General features: G+C 37.4%; 1 protein-coding gene and 1 long non-coding RNA gene across 3 annotated transcripts in view; both read left to right on the top strand.

Annotated features, from left to right (window-relative positions):
* The window catches only part of LOC126723116 (hydroquinone glucosyltransferase-like), an 82,466-nt gene extending 58,094 nt beyond the window's left edge, over positions 1 to 24,372 (top strand). Inside the window, exon 2 of one of the 2 annotated variants that reach the window (XM_050426403.1) lies at positions 23,931 to 24,372. In XM_050426403.1, the coding sequence (XP_050282360.1) occupies positions 23,931 to 24,223 (293 nt within the window). In that variant the 3' untranslated portion in view covers positions 24,224 to 24,372. Of the gene's footprint in view, positions 1 to 22,675 lie in introns of those variants that run through there. The other variant, XM_050426402.1, reaches the window with a different exon arrangement.
* On the top strand, positions 14,350 to 16,149 carry LOC126723119 (uncharacterized). Its single transcript, XR_007654170.1, has 3 exons — positions 14,350 to 14,496; positions 15,080 to 15,151; positions 15,685 to 16,149. It is a non-coding gene; the product is annotated as an uncharacterized LOC126723119 (long non-coding RNA).
* Positions 24,373 to 26,901: the final 2,529 nt, after the last annotated feature.

Genomic DNA, 26,901 nt, shown 5'->3' with positions numbered 1-26,901 from the left:
GGTTGGAAGAATGAGAACCGAAGATGCACATAAACAAGGAGTTAAGAGCATTAAACACTTTCTTTAACAACATTCTATTTTCACTCAAGTCCTATTTACCCTTTTTAGCACAACTTCCAAGAAGCTCAAGTTTCTCTTTTCTTTTAATTCTTTTAAGAGCTTGAAACTTAGAGCAATGAGGTCCAAGATGATCAAAGGCACCACAATGGTGACAAACAATGTGTTTAAGTCCACTAGGCTTTTTAGGGAAGGATCTAGCAACATGGTTTTGTTCTCTCTTCAACATGGAGCATTGAGATCTTATGTGACCGATCACACCACAATGGTGACAAGTGGGAACATACTTAGATCCATTCAAATCCCTAGGATGAGACTTAAACAAAGGCTTAGGCTTAAGAGCCTTTCTCTCCACTTTTTGATTTCTTTTGTGTGGAGGAATGTACACTGATTTGTCCTTTGAGGTAGAACACACAATAGGCACACAATCGAGTACCACAATATGATTGCAACAAATATTTTCATCCCTTTTAGCAATAGGTTCAGCAATCAAACACTTAGCATGCATTTTAAGAGATTCATTTTCACATTTTAACTCATCAACAAGTTAGTTAGACAATGAAAGTTCAAAAAACGTGTACAAAAACACTTTTGAACGTTTAGACCCCCAAAAACCAATTTAATCAACACAAGCAATATGTTAAACAACTAGTGTGCGGAAACTTAACATATGCTATAACATGGAATTGATTAAATAACTATCTAAGCCACAACAAAATAAACCACAGCAGATAATGTAAAGGCAGAGATAGAGAGGAAGGAAGATGCAAACACAGCGATAACACCAGATATGTTATCGAAGAGGAAACCGAAGACCTCGGCGAAAAACCTCTCCGCCGCCCTCCAAGCGGTAATCAATCCACTAGAAAATACAGTTGGGATACAAGGACAGCAATAGACCCTCCAAGCCTAATCTACCCAATGCACCTAAGCCCTCCAAGCTTCTTGCTCCAACGAGGTTGCGCCGAACCTTTTTCTTTTCTAGCTTTCCGGATTCCGCTACTACACCGTAGCATCAACCAATAAATATTGGCTCCTTCCTAACTGCTTCCCAGAACTCCAAACGTCTGTCTCACAGAGATGATAATGGTGAGAATCAGGTTTGGTATAAAGGCCTCTCAAGGATTTGACAATGGAGAGGAAGAGAGTGAGGGAATTTGATGAGACTCTAAGGTAGAGATTGTGGGTGAAACAATCTGGTTTTTCTTTAGGGTTTCTCTCTCAAAAATCTCTCTGGAAGCACTCTTTCAATCGTGGGTTAAAAGGGTATTTATACTGAAGTGGAGTGGAATGCGAAACGTCAGGTTTTTCCAAAACAGGGGTGGCTCGCGGCTTGACCTCGCGGCTTGACTAAGTCGCGAGTTCCAGTCGCGAGTTAACCGTATGGCCAGTTGTCCTGTTTTGTCCTGTAGTGCTCCAGCTAGCATGACTGTTCATCTTCCAGCATGCTTGGCACGTGTGCATCTTCTGGCGGGTTGAAGCCGCGAGTCCAGCCGCGAGTCCCAGCCGCGACACTCTGTTTTCTTGCACACTCTTGAGCAATCTTCACACTATCTCACTCACTACCCTTACAACAATCCCACCTAAATACAGGGTTACTAAATGCTGAATTACAAGCAAATTTGGCACGGAATAAAGCCAATTAGATGGTTGAATAAATTCAACCTTACAATCTCCCCCTTTGGCTATTCCGTGACAAAACCCTAAAACAGACTCTAGACTTAACATGTGAGTTGGGAACAGTTGAACAAAACTCACTCACACCTAACTCTAGAAGCTGTGAAGCACTTGAATCATATGAACATAAACTCCTGAAACACAACAATACACCATGATCATTGTAAGCAGAAAATTATTAATGCATATGAAACAGGCAATATGAGATCAAGCATAAGATGGAGTTAATGAACAAACCATGGCTTGATCAACCAAGTGAACACCACAAGGTAGTGATCACAGTGTTCATTCACACTTGGAATGAACACAAGGACATACAAGTTAACAAGCACAAGGCAAGACACTTGTATGTTCAACACTCAACCAATGCATAGCACACTAGGCATATGCATCTAGGAACAATCCTACAAGGGCACAAGAGTGACAGTACAACAATCACAATGCAGAACATTTAGATTAAAGTACTGATTTCAACATAGCATAAAGGCTGCACTTAAGCATGGTACATACCACAAGGCCTACAAACTATGCATACAACATAAACCCTCAAAGCTTACAAAAGCATATGGGTACAAACTAACCAATACCTGAATAACATCATCCAAATATATTTAAAGAATAAACCAAGAGTATATGAAAAGAGTTAGAAACAGTTATACACCAAAACCCAGTGTATTAAAACCATAAAAAACATAAAAACACTAATTACTCCCCCTCAACAAATTACTCCCCCTCAAGAGCTGCTTTTCTGCTTCAATTATCAATGAACTTTCTCCCCCTTTTTGACATGGAATGGCCAAAGGGTCACTTGTCATGCTGAGTTGTGAAGCTGTCAAGTGTAGCAGCCAAGACATCAATCTGGTCTTGCATGGCTCTCATCCTGTCAGAATGCTCAGTCTGGACTGCCCTGATCCCATCAAGCCTTTCCAGAATGATCTGGAAAGCATCTGGAGGTATGTCTGCAGAGGTTGAAGCTCTGTGTCTTTTGCCACTTCTCCTAGGTGTTGAAGTTGATGCAAGTCCAGTTGCTTCTGCTTCAGTCTCCATTGGAGCAGCCTCTCCTTCATCACCTTCATCTTCTTCTCCTGGAAGCCTAACACTTATCCTTTTGCAGGTAAGCTTGTTGATTGCAGAGGGTGTAGACATGGGACTGATGTCTTGAGGGATTGGAACTCCTTTACTCCTAAAAATCCTCATAAGCAAACTTGGAAAGATCAATTTAGGCCTAGAGGTTGTTCTGGTCTCATCCACAATGGTGTCATAAATGTGGGAACTTATGTCTATGAAGTTCTTTTCCTTGAGATCCATCAGAAAGACTGCTCTAGCACAGTTGATTGTAGTCAATTTCCTAATGGGATAGAGATTAAACATCATGATTATGGTAAGGCACCTCATGTCCACTGGAAAGGCAGTGGTATTCAAACATTTTCCTTCTCTCTGCCCACCTATCCTTTGTTGAATTGTTTCAATAGACACACTCCTATCCTTGTAATTGATGAATTCTTCATCATCTAATCCTTCAAGTCCTAAAGCATCATCTATGACATGAGCATCTAAGACAAACTCTTTACCCCTCACCCAGCAGCTCAATTCATTGTCCTTTATCACAGCATTTGAGTAGAATTCCCTAATTAAGGGTTCACACACAACAGGGAAACCACCCAAAAGCTTTTCCCATCCTCTTCCTTCAAAACAACTGGGAATAAAAGTTTGCCTTAAATCTTCCAAATCCACAAATCTCTCTTGAATGATTCCTGCATTCAAGAAGTTATCCTTGTATCTCTCAAAATGATGAACTGACCTAAACAATCTAGGATCCATCTTAAGTCTTTTGTCAGCCCTTTTAGCAGTAGATTTCTTCTTCTGGGGTGAAGGAGCCATCTGTGAACAATCAGAAAAGGCCACAACAACATATAACAATATATGTGCATAACCAGTCAGTACCATGTAGTTAACAGAGAGAGATATCAACCAAACAAGTGAACTTCAAACACTTAAACAGCAAGCAATTTAGTTCAAACATATGGATAAACCAAGCCTAGGATAGGAAACACATGAACAACATGGTGAAGCTATCCTGAAGGCAAATAAATGACATTGAGGCAGATTATGGAAAAATGATATGACATTCACACAATATATTGAGCCTAACAGAATCTTCCCACAGATTAACAATCTAAGACATGCAAATCTAGCAAAGGAAAACTCACAACCTCAAACAGAACCAAGAGTAACATCAACAGCTCAAAGTTCAGATTGAAATGAAAGGAATACTTAGCTAAGCACAAGAGCAATAGGAATAAGACTATCATTAACACAACCTATATCAACAACATCCACAAGCTAAGCAAGAACAAAGAGCAGAGACCGAACCACAAACCCATTTCAAAAACACAATCAAATGCGAAAAATCAAGGGTAAAAGCACAGAATCAAGTAGAAAAGAGTGAAAATCAGAAAACCCATACCTGTATCTTGACGATTTTGGGCTGTAAGAGTGCAACACAAGAGATTGGAAAAAAGGGAGCACGGAGTGTTTTGGAGGAAGAGTGTTAAGAGAGAAGATGAACAGTCACAAAAATTCGAGGGAAAAACTGAAAAAGTTTAAAAACTGCTCCTGTTTCTGCAAAACACGCGATTTTCGCGACTGGTTCAAGTCGCCACACAGTCGCCAGCTCAAGCCGCCAAAGCACACAAGAGGAAAATTTTGAAAAATTTTTCTAAGTGTTTTTCGCGACTGGAAGGTCTACCCGCGAGTGAGTCGCGAGCTGAGCCGCGAAAATCTCTGAGTGAATCTCGCGACTGGACCTTCCACTCGCGAACAAGTCGCCAAAACTGACCAGCGAAGATGCGACTTAGGCTCGCGACTTGACATACCCGCGACTGAGCCGCCAAAACAGGGTAAAACTGTATTTTTGAAAATTTCAGATTTTTCCAGCAAAACACTTTCCAAAAACACCTAAAACACTCAAAAATCTTATTGTGCTTGAATTAACAAAGATTGAGCATGTGAAAACACATTTTATCAAGTACAATCACACAAATGAATATGGCATTTATCAAACATAAACTTGTGTGTTGTGTGTGGATATCAACAATGAAATAGTCTTTTGTCTAATGTGAAGCTTCAATGATCAATTCAACCAAGGCATACACAATTAGCACTAGATCATGTGACCAATCTCAATTATAGAAATATGAATATATGACTTCCCACACAACTTGATAACATAACTTGGAGCCTTTCATTTGACTCCACTTTCAGCCTTAACATTTGATCTTTTGAGGCAATCATCTCTCATTGTGAGAGGGATATATAACATTTCTCTATGAAGAACAGGCCTTTGGCCCTTTTTGAAAGAAATTTCTCTTTTAATATAAGGTCGCTTACCCTTTTTCCTAGTCAAATACTAGAATGTGCGACAGGCTTTTGCAGCTCAATATCTCTTTTCATTTGGAGATTTACATTTGGTGAGCTCTTTTTAGCAAAAAAAAATAAAAAATGGGAAGAGATATAGACACAAGTCTATGCATGTTTCAAGATCAACATAACCATTCACTAATCATTCATGACAAGTTTGAAGATCTATTTACAACAATCACATAGATTTCAAGATTTTTCCCATAGTGATATGAGTGCATGAAAACAAGCAATGCTCGAAAATGCACAAAGCCATTAGCACAAAGGTACACGGCAAAACGAGTTTTAAGACAAAACTCAACAAAGTCAATCAAGCCTTTTTGATTTTCAGATTTTTATGTAATTTTTGGATTTTTGACTCAAGAAACAAAAAGATTGATAAAACACAATTAAGAAATATTCACAAACAAACAAACAAAATCAAAAACAACAAGCATACCGAACAAACATAGTCACAAAGCATAGGAAGTATTAATGCATGGACATGTTGTAATGCTTATGCATGAGTACCCCTTTTCACCCACACGGCACTTGCGTTTGGGGTGATTTCCTTAAAGGATTGGGTACGGGAGTTAGGGCTTTCAAACCTTCGTGAGAAGCTTTCCAAGCAGTTGGTGAATGCACCAATCATCTTCATCACGTCCATCATTCCGGGATCTCCATTTTGCTCTCTAGGTTGATCCCCTGCCCAAGTTCTCCTATCAGTTCTTGGTCCTCCTGACCTTTGAGGAGTAGCACTGTTCTTTGCTCTCAGCTTTTGGCAATTCGGTCGAGTGTGCCCTTGAAGTCCGCAATAATGGCACACATACATTCCTCTAGGACCTCTTTGTGGTCGAGGACGTGACTTGGCACGAGACTCAGACCTGCCCACATACTGATTACGATGATTCAGCATCCGTTGGTCCACCACATTCTTCTTCTCCTCCACCTTGAGCTTCACACCAGTAGAGTCAGCTACAACTGGATTTTTGGCTTTGACAAACTTCACTTCTTTGGTGACATTTCCAGTTGAACTACTTCCTCCGCTATATCCCAGTCCGGATTTGTCTGAGAAGCTCTTTTGAGAAGATATAACATCGTCTAGCTTCTTGGTGGTGACCCTTTCTATTTTTGCATTTGCTTGAACAACCTCATTTTCAAGAAATCTCACTTTAGTGTAAGCTTCGGAGAGCTCACCATTCAAGGTTTCAATCTCGCATTTGGCCTCCCTATACCGGATTAGGAGACTTTTGTAGTCTTCCTCAGCCTTCTTCATCTTTCTCACAGCAGCCTTGGCCACCCTTGTGTATTCACCAGATTTCTCCAAAAGTGAGTTGTAATTTTCTTGAAGTGTTGCAGTGCTTTCTTCTTCTGCTTCCGATTCTTCAACAATTCCTAGTGAGTCATCCTCACTATGTTCTCCAAGGTCTTGAACAAGCAAATTCAATTCATCCGAAGACTCAACATGAGCAATAGTCATGAAAGCTGAATAGTTCCCTTCTCCATCACAGCTCTCTTCAGATTCTGAGTCGGATGAGTCTGAATCACTCAAGGTCGTGGCATACACCTTGCCTTTTGATTTCAAATAATTAGGACATTCCCTCTTGAAGTGTCCATGCCCGTTGCATTCAAAACAAGTAACACCTTGTGTGGATTGGGATTCTTTTCCATCTTTCCTTTGGAAATCCCTCTTCTCCCTTCCAGAATTTTGGAATTTTCTCTTATCATCAAATTTTCCATTGTTTTTGAATTTCAAAAACTTCTTGAAATTTTTAACAAGATAGGCTACATCCTTGTCAACCATATCTTCTCCTGACGAGCCTTGATCTTCCACCTTCTCATTAACGGTCTTTAGTGCAATGGATTTACCCTTCCGTTGATTTGGCAGCGACATTTCATAGGTCTGTAGAGAACCAACCAGCTCCTGCACCTTGATGTCGTCAAGATCCTTGCTCTCTTCAATAGCTGTCACTTTGGCACGGAAGCTTTCCGGCAATGATCGAAGGATCTTCCTTACAATTTTAGAGTCCTCCATCTTCTCCCCCAAGTTAAACTTACTGACAACCACTTCATTTAACTTCCCATAGAACGAGTCGAAAGACTCATCCTCACTCATCTTGAGCTCCTCAAACCGAGTGGTCAGCATTTGTAACTTGGTATCTTTCACCTTCTTCGTGCCTTCATAAGTTGTTTCCAGAATCTCCCATGCATCTTTGGCAATAGTAATGTGAGAAATCCTGTGAAATTCATCTGGAGACACACCACAGAAGATAGCATTTAGTGCTTTACTGTTAGCATTAGATGCAGCAAGTGCTGCCTTATCCCATGTGGATTTGGCTGCCTCAGGTTTGGCCCAACCAATCTCAACAGCATCCCACACGGATTCATCAATAGAGCATAAAAAGGCTCTCATACGAACCTTCCAAAATGCATAATTACTTCCATCAAAATATGGAGGTGCATTAAGGGATTGAGACCTATCCATCTCAAAAAGAAAGGGAGTCAAGGATCACACAATGGTAATGAAACCAAACAGATGTGTACCCGCTCTGATACCAATTGAAAGTTCAAAAAACGTGTACAAAAACACTTTTGAACGTTTAGACCCCCAAAAACCAATTTAATCAACACAAGCAATATGTTAAACAACTAGTGTGCGGAAACTTAACATATGCTATAACATGGAATTGATTAAATAACTATCTAAGCCACAACAAAATAAACCACAGCAGATAATGTAAAGGCAGAGATAGAGAGGAAGGAAGATGCAAACACAGCGATAACACCAGATATGTTATCGAAGAGGAAACCGAAGACCTCGGCGAAAAACCTCTCCGCCGCCCTCCAAGCGGTAATCAATCCACTAGAAAATACAGTTGGGATACAAGGACAGCAATAGACCCTCCAAGCCTAATCTACCCAATGCACCTAAGCCCTCCAAGCTTCTTGCTCCAACGAGGTTGCGCCGAACCTTTTTCTTTTCTAGCTTTCCGGATTCCGCTACTACACCGTAGCATCAACCAATAAATATTGGCTCCTTCCTAACTGCTTCCCAGAACTCCAAACGTCTGTCTCACAGAGATGATAATGGTGAGAATCAGGTTTGGTATAAAGGCCTCTCAAGGATTTGACAATGGAGAGGAAGAGAGTGAGGGAATTTGATGAGACTCTAAGGTAGAGATTGTGGGTGAAACAATCTGGTTTTTCTTTAGGGTTTCTCTCTCAAAAATCTCTCTAGAAGCACTCTTTCAATCGTGGGTTAAAAGGGTATTTATACTGAAGTGGAGTGGAATGCGAAACGTCAGGCTTTTCCAAAACAGGGGTGGCTCGCGGCTTGACCTCGCGGCTTGACTAAGTCGCGAGTTCCAGTCGCGAGTTAACCGTATGGCCAGTTGTCCTGTTTTGTCCTGTAGTGCTCCAGCTAGCATGACTGTTCATCTTCCAGCATGCTTGGCACGTGTGCATCTTCTGGCGGGTTGAAGCCGCGAGTCCAGCCGCGAGTCCCAGCCGCGACACTCTGTTTTCTTGCACACTCTGTTTTCTTGCACACTCTTGAGCAATCTTCACACTATCTCACTCACTACCCTTACAACAATCCCACCTAAATACAGGGTTACTAAATGCTGAATTACAAGCAAATTTGGCACGGAATAAAGCCAATTAGATGGTTGAATAAATTCAACCTTACAGACAAAACAAGTTTAGCATCCAATTCCATATTCAAACATTCAAACTCTTTCAGCTTTTCAAGAGAATTTTCAGCAAGTTTCTTATGCTTTTCAACCAATTTATTAGATTCATTGAACTTAGCAATCAAATCATCCTTTTCATAACGAAACTTGCTCAAATTTTTACAAAACTTCTTAGCATCTTTCTTCAAGAGTTTGATGTTAGGAATATCAACAACACCCAAAGATTCATGTAATGTGTCATCACAATTATGAGGATTAATACTCATAGAGGCATTTTCACAAACACATGGCATGTTACAATCAACAACATCCATAGAAGCATACAAAGCACTATCCATGGCAAAACACACAAGGGGTCAAGGATCACACTTTGGTAATGAAACCGAAACAAGTTTACCCACTCTGATACCAATTGAAAGCTCGAAAATGTATGAAAACACAAGAGCTATTTAGACCCACAAATTAAAAATTACAGCTCGGTTGATTTTACTTTAACTTAAACTAAGTGCGGAATAGAGTAAATTTGAGCGGATAAACAATATAACTACTCTAAACCATTTTCATCAAATCCCAGTAGTAAAATGAAAGCTAAAAGAGTAGGGAAAAAGAATGCAAACACAAGAGAACACGCCGATATGTTATCAAAGAGGAAACCGAAGTACTCGGCAAAAACCCTCTCCGCCACCCTTCAAGCGGTAAATCAATCCACTAGAGAATAAATTGGAGTACATGAATAACAAAAGACCCTCCAAGCCTAGTCTACCCCATGTACTTGAGCCCTCCAAGCTCCTGCTACCAACTGACTTCACCAAGCCTTGTCTTCTCTAGCTTTTCGGATCATGCAATTCAGCTCGATTGCATCCACCAAACAAATGGCTTCTTCCAATACTTTCCAACAGCACCAAAACCTCACTTTACACTCAGGATAGGTGTGGTAAGTGTTTGGACTATCAATCTCTCAAGAATTTGGAAATTGAGAGGTAAGAGTTGAGGAAAACCACAATGGATTGGGTAGAGGATTGTGGGTATAACAATCTCTAACTCTAAAGGGTTGTGGCTAGGGTTTTCTCTCTGAAAGTACTCATCAACATATCTGGGTAATGTGGGTATATATAGTGTGGGTAGGGACATGGTGTATTAGATATGACAAATTGGCAAAAAAAAATGTTTTGTGGGTATCTCGTGAGAAGGTCTTACCCGCGAGACACTCGCGAAAACCAGCTGTCACTATCTGTCATGACTCTTCGCATTCCAATTATGTGCTGAGCACGTACTTCACTTCGCAGGAAGGCTATTCACGAGCTACCCACAAAAACTTCTTTGGTCTTCAATTACCTTGAGTCTTCACACTCTCTCTCACACACAACCCTTATATAAAATCCCACATAAAATACAAGGTACAAAAGATTGACCATTACAATCAAATTTGGCACAGAATTAAAGCCAACACAAAATAGTTGTAAATCACAACTTTAAACTTATGAAAAACGTTAATTTAAAAAAAAAAATGATCAAGTTTTGTAACTTTTTGCCATAATCCATCACAAAAAAACCTCCAGTCTGCCAACATCAGAATTCCATATCAGAAAAAAGAAATTAAAAAAAAAAAAAAAAAAAGACAATCTTACAACTTACAAGAGCATATGTGATGTGTCCGTTTGGCAAAGATTATTTTTGTCAGTTTATTTTACTATTCAGTTTATTTTTGCTACTATTCATAGGTCCCACTGTACTATTTTAACTAACTATTACATTTATCTACAGTACTTTCAACAATTTTTTTTTCAATTTCAGCAAAATAAGAAGATCCCAAACGGATCCGATATAGACTATTTAACAGCTATCGAAACCTTAAAACATAAACAACCATTATCGGAAGAAAAGTGGATTTCTGGTAAAATAGTCAGTCACATGGGACTTGTTGTTCACTACCCTGATAACTTGACCCGAAACTTTTAATACAAACTATATAAAGATCATGATGATGATGATGAATCGTTGAACAATTGCAGTTGGCATGTATGTTATCAAAGATTTTGGTGCTGCAATCTTCTTTCTCTCTCTTTCTCCCTCAGCGATCTCTCTTTCCCCCTCTCGATCTCTCACTCTCTCTTTCTCCCTCTTTCTCATTCTTGGTTTCTCAGATCTATTGGGTGGGGTAGGGCTGAGGCTTCAGTTTTGCTTTCTGTTTTTATATTTTTATTTTAATTAACGTTTTTCCTAAGATTAGGAAATAAATATAAAAAAATAATGAAATATTAATTAAGGTCCAAAACGACGTTGTTTTGGTATGTTAATGGTAGAAACTAACAACATATTAACGGAAGACTTAATTGGGAAGGAATGAAATTTAAAGGACTAAAATGAAAAAACTCAAACTTAAAGGATTGAATTGAAAAATTGTCAAACTTAGAGGGTGTGTTTTGCATTTTAGCCTAAATTTTATTTAATTTAAACTTCTTATCATCCCCTAAAAAAAAAATTAATAATAATCTGGGAACGGCCACAGTTTGCATAGAGTTTAGTATTTACGAAATATGCATTTTTAGCATTGAATTTTCAAAACAAAGTTTCTTAACAAGATGGAAATGAATTTTTTAGTGATTATTTAAATAGGTATATTGAAAATATAAAATGATTATTGAAAATTTTAGTTCATAGTCAACTATAAATAACTTTTACAAGAGATTGTTCCACTATAAATTACGAGGAAAAATCCCTTTGGAAATGGTTCCATGATGTTAGTCATCTCTATATAATATAAAACCGAAACCTTTGACTACTAATTGATCTTTTAAAATTTTGACACATCAGTTTTGCAAGCCTCATAAATTTACACCTCATTATAATTTATTTTATAAGTGTATATATATGATATAATATAATATATATATATATATATATAATTAATGAGATATGTACGCTTGTAGATCTTTAATTTTTGGGTAAAGATTCTTACGAAATTATTGTAAATTCGTCACAGTAGTAGCATAAGTAATGCAAGTATGTTTATGTATTATTTAAACATTAAATTTATTGATTTAACAACTGTTAATGTGTATAGGCTATGGGCTTTAGGCCTATCTTATTTACTTGTATAGTACACATATTACTTTGTCTCTTATACAAAGACACTCATATATATTTTATTACTTATGAAATACAATACTATTCATTTAGTATTTCTAACATGGTATTAGAGCCATTGCTCTAACCTTTTCTAGTGTCTCGCAGTATTGTCTTTGTTAGTATTCTCCGCTGCCTCAATTTCTCCAGTTAGCCAGCCTTCTGCATCCTCTCCCTACTACTTTGCTGCCGTTAGAGGTCCTCAGGGTTGAATCTCCACCGCCAAAAGATCTCTTTTTGTAACCAAGAGCATTACCTTCATTGGATCTATCACTTTTGATCTCCGATTACGACACCAAATATACCATTGTGTAGATCGTCAACCGATCTACTCATCCCCACCAAAATCAACCCAATTCGACCATCCATGCATTGCCATGCATCGGTCAAAGCTTTGGCAAGAATGTTTCATGTGCCTCACATGCCAGTAAGGATCCCGTTGATGTCATCTGTGATGTCATTATTGCCATGACAACTGCTTATGTTAGCCATAGCTGACATCATCTGCCACATCAGCCGTGTATGTCATCATGTCTACATCAGCCACTTATGTCAGCACTCTACGTCAGCCGCTTACATCATCAGGCCTACATTAGCCGCTTATGTTTGCCGCTAGTTGACCGTTGACTTTGACTAGGCATTGACCGTTGTCTTTTTCTAGCGTTGACTTTTTGCAATCCAGGTTCTCCTTAACCAGTTTTTTGAGTAGATTTCATTTTTGCAATCTATTTTTGCATATTGTGTGTCTCTATACGGATAAAAAAGATATTTTCCTTCCTTGTCCCATCAATGCTATATTGGAGTGGAATAAGAACTAATTATCTAGGTCTCAAGCTATGCATTGTTTTCTTAAGGGTGGCATGCTCTGACAATATTGTGTTGGTACAATCACTATTCCTATCGAGGGGGAAACTAAAGAAGATACTGCCTTCATCACTCACATGGTTGAATGGGATAGTCACAACCACATGATTCTCACTTGGCTTTGAAACACTTCCAGTTCTTCCATCTTCAATATGTTGGGTAGTTTTAATGATGCAAAATCTACATAGGATATGTTGGCCAAAAGATACTCCACTTCTCACGGATCCATGAAATATTAGTTAATGATTGAGTTGCATCAGCTCAGGCAAGAACAAGGGTAATCTATTAATGACAACTATTATCAGCTTCACTGCATTTAGGACCAAATTGACCTTTCTGATCCAACTTGGGCTTGCTCAAAGGGTGCCCAGAAATATGCTATTGTTTGAGATGAATTTCATCTCTATGTATTCTTGATGTCACTTCACGATGCCTATGAGCCCATCCGAGGTCAACTTCTTAATCGTAATCCTCATTCCTCTTTTTATTCTGTTGTAAATGAGTTGGTTGGAGAAGAAGCTCATCTTGCAACCCTTCAAGCCCTAAATAAGCTTAATGTTTTGGCTATTGCTCCTTCTGCTCCTCCCGCAGAGCAACCACTGCAATTAGGGTTTGATGCATCTAGCTCTAGCAATCATCGCAAACAATCTAACAAAAAGTTCTGCAACTATTGCAAGCGTTTTGGCCACATTATTGAGATTTGTTACCATCTCAACAAATCTACTACCATTGTTATTAATATTGAGTCTACCAAGCCAATGTCTTCCGTCTCAACTGAGTCCTAGTCTTCTAGATCCATTGTCAACCTATCCTTAACTGAACTACAGAACATAATAACTTAGGCTATTTGTATGGCTGGTAATGCATCTCTTTTCATTACTCTCTCAATTTTACCTAGTAAGTCTCACTCTTGGCTTTTTCATTCTGCCTATTGCAATCACATGACATCTCACTCGTCTTTATTTTCTAAACTTAAACCTGCACCACATCCTCTTAATATTCGTATAGCTGATGGTTCCACCATGCATGGCAATAGTCTAGGTTTTGTTTCAACCACCAACATTCTGGTTCCTAGGGTCTTCCATATACTTGACATATCCTATAATTTATTCTCTGTGGGCCAATTAGCTGAATTGGGTTATCGCCTTATTTTTTACTATTATGGTTATACTGTGCAGGATTCAAGGATGGGGTAGAAGCTTAGGATCAATCCTAGGGTTGGGCGTAAGTTTCCTGTGGACAACTTTCATTTCCACTTGTTGCTCCTGTTTCTATTACTATTGCAACTGCTGCGATTTCTTCTTTACCTTCTCTCACACTTTGGCATTCTCATCTTAGTCATGCACCCTTTTTCTCGGGTACAATTGTAACGTCCCAATCAAACAAAAAAAGGGAGGGGGGGGGGGGGCAAATTTCTTTTAGTTCCCACATGCCTCCCAACTATCCCACCTAACACTCTTCCCCACCACTCATTTTGCACTTATCCCCTTATCTCTTTGACCGACTCCTCACTTCTCATTTCTTTATTTTTCTTCTTTTTCATTTCTGGTCTAACACTTCTCTTCACTTCCTCAAACTCTCTCGACAGTACCTCCATACCACCATTTCCACCATCATTTTATTGTAAGGTCACCGGAAAATTCTTGAGAACCCATAAGCACCTTCACATCCTTTTTTTGAGGTAAAAATTTATAATCTTTTTTATGGGTTTCACACTTTTGCTTGAGGTTATTGTTTATCTAAGCTTTAATAATGATACTCATGTGATTTATGAGCATTGGAAGTGATATTTATGTGTTTGTATGTATGGGTTTTGTATTGGTAGAATTATTTAATGAGTGGGTATATGGTTTGTGCTAATGATGACTACCTAAGGTTTATTTATGGTGGAAAATTTAGGGGTTTTGAGTTATAACATGTGATGGTTGGTAAATCTAATTTTCCATTGCCATTGGGTTTATTTGGACTTAGTCGAAGTTCTAAATTTCTTATCTTGGAGGATATTTTGACTTTGCTTTCATGGGTCTCTTATTGATGTAGAGTAAATTTTATGGAAGCTAGTCATGATGTTGGAGATGATTTTAAATGGGTTAACTTTATAAATTGGAGTTTATGCCTTGTGAATCAATTTGTTGAGAAACTTTGGAAGTGGAATTAATTATTATTGATGAGGTTAAATACTAGGCTTGCCTAATTAAGTGCTCTTTTGGCAATTCCTAAATTGTGGCTAGATGCAATTTCAAGCTCTATGCTTATTGTGATAGGTTTACTTGATATTGTTTAGGTTCTAGCTAATCTCCTTGGAGCTTGGAGAATTAGGATTTTGCGGTTGCAAGGTAAGTAGCTTTTTAATGGGATTTTTGAAAAATAAACATTTTTCATAAATGTTATTTTTCGGTTAGACACGCTTTTGGAAACTACTTATGGAAACTATGCTTTCCTAAAAACTATTTTGTTGTAACCTTAAAATATATATATGATTATATATGGAAATGCATCATATTTGGTATTGCATTTGGGGAAATGCATGAATTGTTGATATGGAAAAATGAGCATCTTTTATTTAATCTTTGATAAGGAAATCTTAGATTTTATGGTATATTAGAAAATTTAAAGATGCTTATTTTGTCTGGTTATGTGGGAAATTGTTAGAAAATCTTTTGACAAGAATGAAGTTGAAAACTTTAAAAACTTTGTGGAAGTTAGATTATTTAAGATTTTTCTGAAACTACCTAGTTATAAACTATGTATTTGAAAGGAAAGGTATACTTGTGAGCTTTATAGGGTTTTAACACCATGCCATGTGTGATTTCCCGGTGATCACCCGATTTGGTTTCTGTAGTCTTTGTGACAATGAAATCAAATCCAGGTCAGTGCCCTTTCACTTTGGATGACGCGTTCTTCCCTGTTGCCCATGGGGAGAAGAGGTTTCTTGATTATGTGTGGGTGAGGTTGCTGCCCATGGTGCCAAGAGACCACATGCAAGAGAGGTCCTATTTGACGTGCTCTCTTGCTGCCCATGGGGGGAGAGAAAAACCTTAAGGGTATGGGTAAGGCTGCTGTCCATGGGGCCAAGAGTCTGCATACTAAAAAGGACAATATTATGCCAGTTGTGAATGGGTGGATCCCTTGACCAACTTATGTGGTATGTGGTATATTTGTAATAATTTATCTTATGTTAGATATTATGGCTTCAACAATTATATTGTTGGTGTTCATAGATTATAGTATATAGTTTCAAGGTATCTACTTTGAGAAACTTTGTGTTTCAATATTCAATCATTCTTGTCATATCATATTATTATTATTGAAAATGAAACTTGCATTTCCCCCACCCCCATTAATTATGCTACTTACTGGGCGTTAGCTCATCCCACCCTCTAACAGTTTTTTAGATTTACTAGCTATACCTTGGGTATGGAGCTTACTTCTTTTGTGATGATTAGAGTGCTATGTTAAATTTGGAGACTTTTGTTGTAAATGGTTGGTGACTCGATCTTGCTATGTTCAACGAGACCTTAATTAATTCTATTGGAGGTGGGTCACTTGAGGTTTGTTAGCCTTTGGTGTGATAGGCCTAGACTTGATGTTAAGATCCTTAATCTTGATAAGATTGTGACTTTTGTGTAATTTAATGAGTTTTATAATATATTCATGTATTATGTAGAGGTACATGATTTTTAGTTATTGTTTAATGTGTTATAGAGCTCTGACTTGTAATGTGGAGATTTTAGTATGATTATATATTCTTATCCCGTGAAAAAGAAAGGAAAATAAAGATCTCCTATAGTTTGATTTGCCAAAAAGGAAAAATCTACAGGTACCCTTGGGATGTTTTTCTCATGTTTTAGACCTTTTTGGGTTTGGGGTGTGACAACAATAGTTAGCTTCTAAGGGTCTATTAAGTTCTATGTCCAAAGACAATTTTGATTGTACTTTATGCCAATTAGGAAAACAACTAGCTTTTCCTTTCGATAATAGTGAATTGCTATCTACTGGTATTTTTGACTTAATTCATCCTGATGTTTGGGGACCTTCCCTTGTTACTAGTATTGGTGGATTTCGATATTTTGTTGTCTTTATTGATGATCACTCTTGTTATAGTTGGATTTTTTTATAAAATCTCATTTTGAATTACTACAAATCTATTGTAACTTTACAAAAATGGTTGAAACATAATTTTCCAAACGTATCAAGATTTTTCGATCTGATAATACTCTTGAATATATTCAATATGCTTTTCAAGCAATTTTTCATTCCTTTGGCACTGTACATCACATAACTTGTCCATATACCTTTCAGCAAAATGGTTGAGCCAAATGAAAACTTCATCATATTCTTGACACTGTTCGTGCTCTCCTTCTCTTTGCCAAAGTTCTTGCCCCATTTTGCGGTGAAGCCGCTTTTCATATTGTTCATACTGTTAATCACATTCCAAGCTCATCCATAATCAGACTCCCTATGAGCTCTTTTTTGGGTCACCTCCTGACTGTCAACACCTGTGCTCCTTCGGTTTTTTCTATTTCGTTCTTCTTTGGCCTTATGAGAACAACAAACTTAAGCCTCGATCCAGACTTTGTTATTTCCTTGGCTATGGCGAAACTCAAAAAGGGGTATCAGTGTTATGATCATGTCTCTCATCGTATTTGTGTTTCTTGAAATGTTGTCTTTTGGGAATATTGCTTCTTTGTTGTGCTCTCTCACTTCCGTTCCTCCTTATCTACATCCTCTGTCTTCGAAATCTTTCCAAACAAGTCACATATTCCTTCTATAATTGCTCCCAATCCTCCTTTAGACTTTTCTACCCAACCACCAGATATTTTGATGCCTCTTATAGATCACCCTTAAATGAACAGGTGGAAGATGAACAGGTCGAATACGAGCTACCCAACTTTTAGCCTGGGTCTCCTGCTCTTGCTTTGCTTGAAGATCTTGCACAAAAAATTCCACCTTGTCTCTTAACTCAGGTAAGATCCATTCCTGCACATTTACTTGACTATTATTATTACACTGCCCTTACTACACTACACGAGCTTCACACATATCATAAGGCCACCACTAACTATTTATGGCATATTGTAATGAAAAAGAAACTTGATGCATTATCTAAAAACCATTGTGAGAGACCGCGCCCCCGACCTGTTTTTGGATGTTGGGCCAAACTCACATGAATGGGCGGAGTCATGCTATTTTGCCTCTCAAAATGGAGGTTCGACTGATTATATTTTTCCCCTTTAGATTAAGGGTTTTACAATGGAATCACTACTTATTTAATTATTGGAATAAATAAGAAAACCAAAATTGAAAAATTCATCATTTTATTAATTTGAAATTGAATTTACATTGATCATAGGAAATTACATGGCTTTGGTCTTAAATACAATCTAAGATAAAGTACATGGCTTTGTTTCCTAGTTACAATCTAGAAATTGAAAATTACATAGATAAGCATTTGATCTACTAACCCTTGATCTAAACTCGGATGCTATGTTACAAGGTGGGAAGGTGTTAGGCACCCACCTTACCCGATGAAATCGGTTTTTTAGACTATGGTGGCCAACATTTATATCACATCATCTAATATGTTATCAATTAATTTGCATGTTGAATTTAATGTGTGTACATGTGATAAACCTTAATTCAATTTATTAAGCATTTCATTTTGATTGAAAAATAAATTATAGTGAATGTGTGTGGATGGTGAAATTCTAGATTCAAGGATTTGAAAGAATTATTAAACAAACATTTTTTTCAAGTTTTTGATGTGGATTTAAAATCAAAACTAGTGTTATGCATGAACATATGATGAATAACCAAGAACATGTAAAAAACACATAGTAACATTTAAGAACATTCAAACATATTCAAGGGAATTTAAATAATTATTGTCATGCTTTAATCTTAAATTCTCATCATGGCAACATAAAAAATAAGTTAGGAAAATGGATTATACCTTCATGCAAGATCCATACGGTAGAGGAGGAGACTCTTGGTAGAGGAAAAGAAGAGCTAGGAAAGGGTGAGTGAGTCTCACTCAATACCTTGAGTCTTAAGAAGACTAAGATATAACAAAACTACTCTACTTCACTAGAACTCAAGAGAGGAGAAGAGAGGAGATTTTTGTGTGCTTTGGAATAGAGGAGGGGGGTTTATATAATAGTGGTGGAGAAAATATTAATGGAAGGTCATTTAATGAGGGTTGACAAAGAATCATGAACTTAAGCCTTATTTTAGCCTTTGGGAAAATTGGGTGCATTAAGGCTGCGTTTGAATCGACTTCAAACCAATTTCGGAAATCAATTTCCGGAAAATTCTGCGTTTGGCTGTCACGGAAAACGTTATTTTCCAGAAATTGATTTCCTGTTGACCGAAATTTTCACCCTTGACCACGGAAATCCATTTCAGTTCCTATTTTCACTTCAAATGATTTCCGGAACTGGGGACGCACAAGGGAGAACGAGAGAGCTCACAGACACGCCGTCAATCGTGAAGCTCCGATCGCGCCATCGATCCGAAGCACCGGTCCGATCGACAGCGCAATCGATGGTGCGCGAAGCACCGTTCGCGAGATCGCGCGATCTCGCGATCGACGGTGCGCGAATCACCCTTCGTGAGATCGCGATCGACGCGAACGGTGCTTCGCGAGATCGCACCGTCGATCGCGATCTCGCGAAGCGTCGAGCGACGCTTCGCGATCGACGCGAACGGTGGCGCGATCTCGCGGAGCATCAAGCGACGCTTCGCGATCGACGCGAACGGTGCTTCGCAAGATCGCGAACGGTGCTTCGCTCACCGTCGATCTCGCGAACGGTGCTTCGGCGCCGTCGATCTCGCGAACGGTGCTTCGCCGCCGTCGATCGCGCCGGTTCTTTTGGGTTTTGTAAGTGTTTTTCTGGGTTTTGTCTTTTCCTTCTTCTTTTCCAAACACCAGAAAATATTTTTCGGAAAATTTTTTGAAATGCAACCAAACACACAGAAATATTTTCCTTTTTCGGAAATTAGCATTTCCGGAAAATATGTATTTTCCGGAAAACGTTTTACGACAACCAAACACAGCCTAAATTCAGAGATTAGTGGGAGTGAGGAGCAAGCAAAATTCAATTTTCCTGTAGCTACTGTAACAGCTTGTAGAGCCAAATTAAAAAAAAAAACAAAAAAACAAAAACAAAAATCATGTCCTCCTCAATTCGGATCGGAATTGTCCCGTTCTTGTGCTCAATTTGAAGCCCTGGATGTCTAGTTTTTGGAAAAATTAACATCATTCATAGATTAAAAATATTCTGAGAGATATCAACGAAATGTAGAGCAGAGGTCATTTATTACAAAATAATTTCAGCACAATTAACATTAATAGATCCTAAATTAGTTTCCAATTAACATTAATAAGCTCCAATCGCTCCCATTTAAGACTTAATTAGTTCCAAATTTATCCTAATTAAAAGATAATTGCACAAATTACTCATTGAATAATTAATGTTTGACTATCTAATTAATTAAGTGTGTGCAACCTTACCATAAAATGTAATCCTAGCTAATCAAATTATGACACGTCATTAATCTCAAATTGATTATAATTATAACCAATTGGAATCAATGGTTTATAATCACATATAGTTGGACTCAATTTGTGATAGTGCATCTCGGCCATTAAAACTTGATTTGATGATAATTTTCAATCTGATGGTCTGATTAGAGTTTATGACTAGTCAATTTGATCGTTACAACATTAAGATCATTTTGGTGAAATGAGATTAATGATCTAATGACCAAAATCAAGTTGCATATTTTCAAGGTAAAATTACCCTTTTACCCTTAATGTGAAGTTAAATGCGGGTTGCAAAATGGGGTGTCAACAACCATACTTGGGATTTGGTGGCTCTCCCCCCTAGGAAGTCTATGGTTGATTGTAAGTGGATCTACATGATCAAGACTCACTTTAATGGGTACATTGAGCACTATAATGTTCGTCTTGTTGCAAAAGGTTTTACATAAGAGTATGAAATTGATAATGAAGAAACCTTTACTCCGGTTGCTCAAACCTCATTTGTTTGTGCTCTCTTAGCTTTGAGATGAAAAATCTTGGACATCTCAGCTACTTCTTGGGTCTTGAAATCACTCATTCTATTGATGGACTGTATATTATATTACTCAAGCCAAGTATGCTTCCGAACTTTTGTCTCGAGCTGGACTTACTAATAGTAAGATTGTTGACACTCTAATTAAACTTAATGCACATCTGACTCCTTCAGTTAGGAAACCACTATTTAATCCCTCTCTTTACAGATGATTAGTTAGTGGCCCGATTTATCTCATTGCCACTCGTCTAGAAATTTCTTATGCTGTTCACTAGTTGAGCTAGTTTTTGTCTGTTCCACGATCGATTCACTATGTTGTCGTCCTGCGCATTCTTCGATACCTGAAAGACACTCTCTTTTGTGGCCTTTCTTACTTTGCCTTGTCTCCTCTTGTTCTATGTGCATTCTATGAGACTAATTGGGCAGGAGATCCCACTGATCAAAGGTCTACACTGGTTATTGTTTTCTTCTTGGTTCTTCTATGATCCTTAAAAAAGCAAGAAACAAACTATTGTGGCCCGCTCTAGCACTAAAGCGGAATATCGTGCCCTTACTGATCCCACATATGAACTCTTGTGGCTTTGATGGCTTTTTAAGGATTTATGTGTGCCTACATCCTATGCTACTCCTCTTTATTGTGATAACCAGAATGTCATTCATATTTCTCATAATGATGTCTTCCATGAACGAACTAAACACATCGAGATTGATTGTCATTTTATCCACTATCATCTTGTCCATGGAGCTCTCAAGCTATTCTCAGTCTCCTCTAAAGATCAACTTGCAAATATTTTCACCAAGTCACATCCTAAGGGACGCTTTCGTGCTTTGGTTGACAACCTCAAATTGGTCTCACACCTACCTTGAGTTTAAGGTGAGCTGTTAACGTGTATAGGTTATGGGCTTTAGGCTCACATTATTTACTTGTATAGCACACATATTTGTACTACACACTCATCTATATTTCATTACTTATAAAATACAATACTATTTATTCAGTATTTCTAACAACAACTATGATGACAACCTCTCTTCTCTCAATATTTGTAGTATGGGTTAGTTTTATATTAAAAAATATAAGCTTTTTTTTTTTTTTTTTTAATGTTATCCAAAAATTTTCAGAGGCCCTAATTATTTTTTTCAGATGTGAGTAGTCACTAAAATCAATTGCACCAAATAATTACAAGACGAAACCCCTTGAGATGAATGACCCCAAATTGTTAATTAAAGGTAATTTTTTTTCCCTAGATTTACTTTTGAAGTTACATCACACTAGCTAACACACTGACGTACGTTTATTTGCTATTATTTAAACAATTTTTGGAGTTTTACGTTTGTAGTTACGTCACTAGTATATGCAAGTATGTCAAGGCCATTATTTAATTTAAAATTTTTTATAATATTAGAAAAATATTTAAATAGATACTTGTTGATTTATTTTTTTTATTTTTTGAACTAACGTTTGTAGTTACGTCACACTAACGCAAGCAAGCACGCTTATGCCAATTATCCCTCCTTCGAACATTATTCCAATTATTCTATCTTCATAGTCAAGTCAAACTATGGAATATAAATTTAATTTATTGATTTTCTCTCAGTTCCACTACATCCAATAATCACACACATATATTTAACCAAAACCATATTAACAAATGAGTTTAAATAAACAATAAATAACTGTCTATTATTTTAAATTAGATAGAAAAAGAACCTATAATCAGCCGGGTTTAGTGGGTGTATGTGGGGTTCTGTCTATATATGCCGTCCCACATGTAGTTTTCAGATACTCGAAATAATCAAATACAAATCCTAAGTTCTAACACTATATAAAACCATCTAACCTTCGAAGTCTCAACCATAAAAACCATTGTATTCTCTTTCAAAAACAATCTCTTCAAATTATTTGTTGACTTGTATATTGTCCAAATGGAACAAAAACCACACATAGCTCTTCTACCAAGTCCAGGGATGGGACATCTCATCCCTCTTGTCGAGTTTGCCAAACAATTTGTTCTTCACCATGACTTCCACATCACATGTATCATTCCCGTACTTGGGTCTCCATCCAAAGCCATGAAAGCAGTTCTTCAAGCCCTTCCCACCACCATAGATCATGTCTTTCTTCCTCCTGTGATATTGGAGGAGGAGGAGATCAAAGGCCTAAAGTTTGAAGTCCAAACTATCCTCACCTTAACTCGTTCACTTCCACCTCTTCGTGAGGTGCTGAAGTCTACTCGATTTGCAGCTTTTGTAGTCGATCCTTTTGGGATTGATGCACTAGATATTGCTAAAGAACTCAACATCTCACCCTACATTTTCTTCCCCACAAATGCTTTCGCGTTGTCTTTGATTCTTCATTTGCCAAAGCTGGACGAGACAGTTTCATGCGAGTATAGAGACCTACCAGAGCCATTGAAGCTTCCGGGGTGCATACCTATTCACGGTCGAGATCTTTTAGAACCGGTTCAAGATCGAACGAGTGAGTTGTACAAAATGTTTCTTCGCAACACAAAACGGTTCCGATTAGCTGAAGGAATTATCGTTAATACCTTCATGGAATTGGAAGGAAGTGCCATAAAAGCTTTGTTAGATGAAGAAGCTAAAAATCTCCCACTTTATCCAATTGGACCAATCCAAAGTGGTTCAAGCAATCAGGTTGACAAATCAGAGTCAGACTGTTTAAGATGGTTGGAAAATCAACCACATGGTTCTGTCTTATTTGTTTGTTTTGGGAGTGGTGGGACTCTCTCATATGATCAAACAAATGAGCTAGCCTTGGGATTGGAACTGAGTGGCCAAAAGTTCTTATGGGTTGTAAGAACCCCAAATAATGAATCAGCTGATGCTGCATACCTTAGTGATCAAACTCTCGGTAACAACCCTCTTGCTTTCTTACCAAAAGGGTTCGTAGAGAGGACTGAAGGGCAGGGTCTAGCGGTGCCCTCTTGGGCACCACAAGCCCAAGTTCTTAGCCATGGCTCCACGGGTGGGTTCTTAACTCATTGTGGTTGGAATTCGACCCTAGAGAGTATCATGCAAGGCATACCATTGATTGCTTGGCCGCTTTACGCAGAACAAAAAATGAATGCACCATTATTAGCTGAGGATCTAAAAGTGGCACTGAGGCCAAAAACTAACAAAAATGGTCTAATTGATCGAGAGGAAATTGCAAAAGTTGTAAAGGATCTCATGGTTGGAGAAGAAGGGAAGAAAGTTCGTAATCGTATGAAAGATATAAAGATCGCTGCTGAGAAAGCATTAACTGCAGATGGATCTTCTACAAAGGCACTCTCTGAATTAGCATCCCAATGGAAAAATCATCCTGGCTTTTAGTACATGATACTTTTCTTGCATTTCGACTTTATTCTTCAATTGTTTTTCTTTTAGGTTGTCTGTTCTTAATTTCTTATTTTGTAACTTTATCGTGTATTGCATATTTGACTGTACCATGCCTTTATAATTATATCGTTTGGTTCTTTTTAGAGGTGGTATTAAATATCTCTCTGGTTCTTAATTTATAAATGAAATGACAAAATTTGACCGGAAGGCGCATGAGACTTGTGATGACTTGTATAACTAGCTCCAATCCAATAGAAATGATGAAATCGTACACCGGTACTTAAGCTGTTAAACATCAAGCACCGCCTCTCTCTCTCTATTTCTCTAGAAATTTCTAGAATTTCTCTCGTAATCTCTCTCTCTGGGGAATTCTCTAGAGCTTCCTTGCATAAGTTAATCTCAGCCACAACTTTACAAGATGTCTAGAAGGTCGGTGAAAGAGAGATTTTTACCATTATTCAAAGACAATAAAAGAATGTGCTAGAGAATTCAAAGTCGGTGAGTTAATTAACCGACTTTAAGCATGTTAAATATGTAGAATTGGTACTCAGTTTTTGGTGTCATAAAGCACCAAGTGAGACGTGTAAGGTGCAGTGTGCGACGTGAAGTGAAGCAGGTGAAGTGAAGAAAATAAAGTCAACAGCTAGTGTGTGAAGTGTGGAGTGTAAAGTGAAGGTAAAGTAAGAAAATCCTAGTGTCATTAGTGTCAAAGTTTGTAAAAACCTCTGCCGCGTGGTGTTATTTGAGTCTAGGACTTGTGTCATACGTGGGAGCTGACACAAGGCTTTCTCTTAGTCAAAGTTTTGTAATTCAAGAGTCCAGTTATTTAATTAGAGTCATTTTAACGGTGATTTTAGGTAATGGTTAATCATTTATTTTAAGAAATTTTTTACATTATTTTTATGAAAATATATATATATATATATATATTTACTGTTTTTTTCTTTTTTTTTTTATAAAAGATTTCTTTAAATAAATTATTAATCATTACTTTAAGTATATCTATTAACATTTTTTTAATAAAAATTCTTTTGTTCAGTCTTTTGTTTAGCAAAAGCATTAAAGTAACATTCTTCTTCTTTTTTTCACAAAAAATTTATTTACGTAACTTTATTAATCATTTAGACACTAAAAGATTGATAACAAAGATATTAGAGAAGGTCAGTTCATTATTCTTTTCTTTATAAAAAATGGTGGCCCAACTAAACTAGAGATGTTTATTAAGCCGAATTTTTTTTCTAAATAACAATAAATATTAAAAAATTTAGTTAATTGTCAAGTTTCAAAACAATGTTGAAAACTAGCATCTCGAGTGTCTAAAACTCGAGTTCCAAGATAAAAATCGAGTTTTTAAGTCTCGATTTGTATGTGGATTACGCTAAAGTGGGAAAAAATCAAGCTGAAAATCGAGTTTTAAAAACTCGATTTCCACAAATTGAATAAAAACGCCGCTATAGGTCTATAAAACGTCACTATAGGGCTTAAAAACGCCACTATAGGACTCCCTAAACCTATACTTACAAAAAAAAATTGATCTGCTGTCTTTTGGGGTAGCTGCAAATTGATTCCATGCACTAATCTTTTACCGGATAGATAGTGAAGTAAGTCTGCACAAAACTTAAAACAACAACAGCAATAGTAGCAAATAAACCAAGAGCAGACCATGGGTTTCTAAAATATTTGTAAATATTTTAGAAACCCAGGTCCTTATCTTGCTCCTACAGTGCTCTTCAATCTCGTCTAACTTTTTTGTAAATTGAGGCATCTTGAATTGAGCCTGTGGATATCTCTTTGAAAAATTTAAAAATCTCTTCATCATTGCCTACATCATTGAGAAGTATACGCTTTGAGCGCAGCTCTCTGACATCGTTAGGATTGGCAATGAGTGCATTTAGGAAATTGATGTAAGATGTAATAACAATCTCTACCTCAAGTGGAAGACTCAATTCAAAGGCTACCAAGTTGTTCCACAATATTGTTGTATCATAATCAAGGATCAAAGGGGGAAGCTTAAGCTGTGCATAGAAAAAGCCAGGTATGAATTCAACATCATTAAAAGAAAACAATTTTCTAGAAATCAGCATAGCCCTTTTGCATAAATCAACACATAATGAAACAAACAACAATTAAACTTCCTTAACTCTAGGGTTCACTGTTTCAAACCTAAATTGCTCAATTTTGTTCCAGATAATAGAAAATAAATAAAAAATTATTGTAATTCTGTCAAATTTATCATTGCTCTCCATATGCAGAATCCCACTAAGACCTAGCATCAAACACCTCACAAGCACTATTATAAAGACTCTTTTTATCATTTTGTCAAATAAAGCAAAAACTGAGATAAGTACCATTCAAAATTTGAGAGATAAGTAGGATAATTAATCGATATTTAGTTATAATAAAAAAAGAAGACAAAGCAGAAGAAGAGTTTGAAGAAATTACCCATGACTGGATTAGACTATAACTGAATCAAGCGAAGAATGAACTTTGCCCATACACAGATATCATCTTTCACCGTTGTCATCCAAAAATCTCTACTTAAATCTCAAATCATGAACCTAGAATCACAGAAATCACAGGTCCTCTTCTTCGGCTTGCTCTTGCTAAAATTTGATATATTGAAAGGAACCAAATTTGAGGGAGAACCTATATTAGGGTTTCGAAAGCCAATT

The sequence above is a fragment of the Quercus robur genome, chromosome 4 (genome assembly GCF_932294415.1).
Source record: "Quercus robur chromosome 4, dhQueRobu3.1, whole genome shotgun sequence".
Classification (NCBI taxonomy): Eukaryota; Viridiplantae; Streptophyta; class Magnoliopsida; order Fagales; family Fagaceae; genus Quercus; species Quercus robur.
The sequence above is the reverse complement of the archived record's forward strand: the minus strand, read 5'-3'. Positions and strand labels throughout refer to the sequence as shown.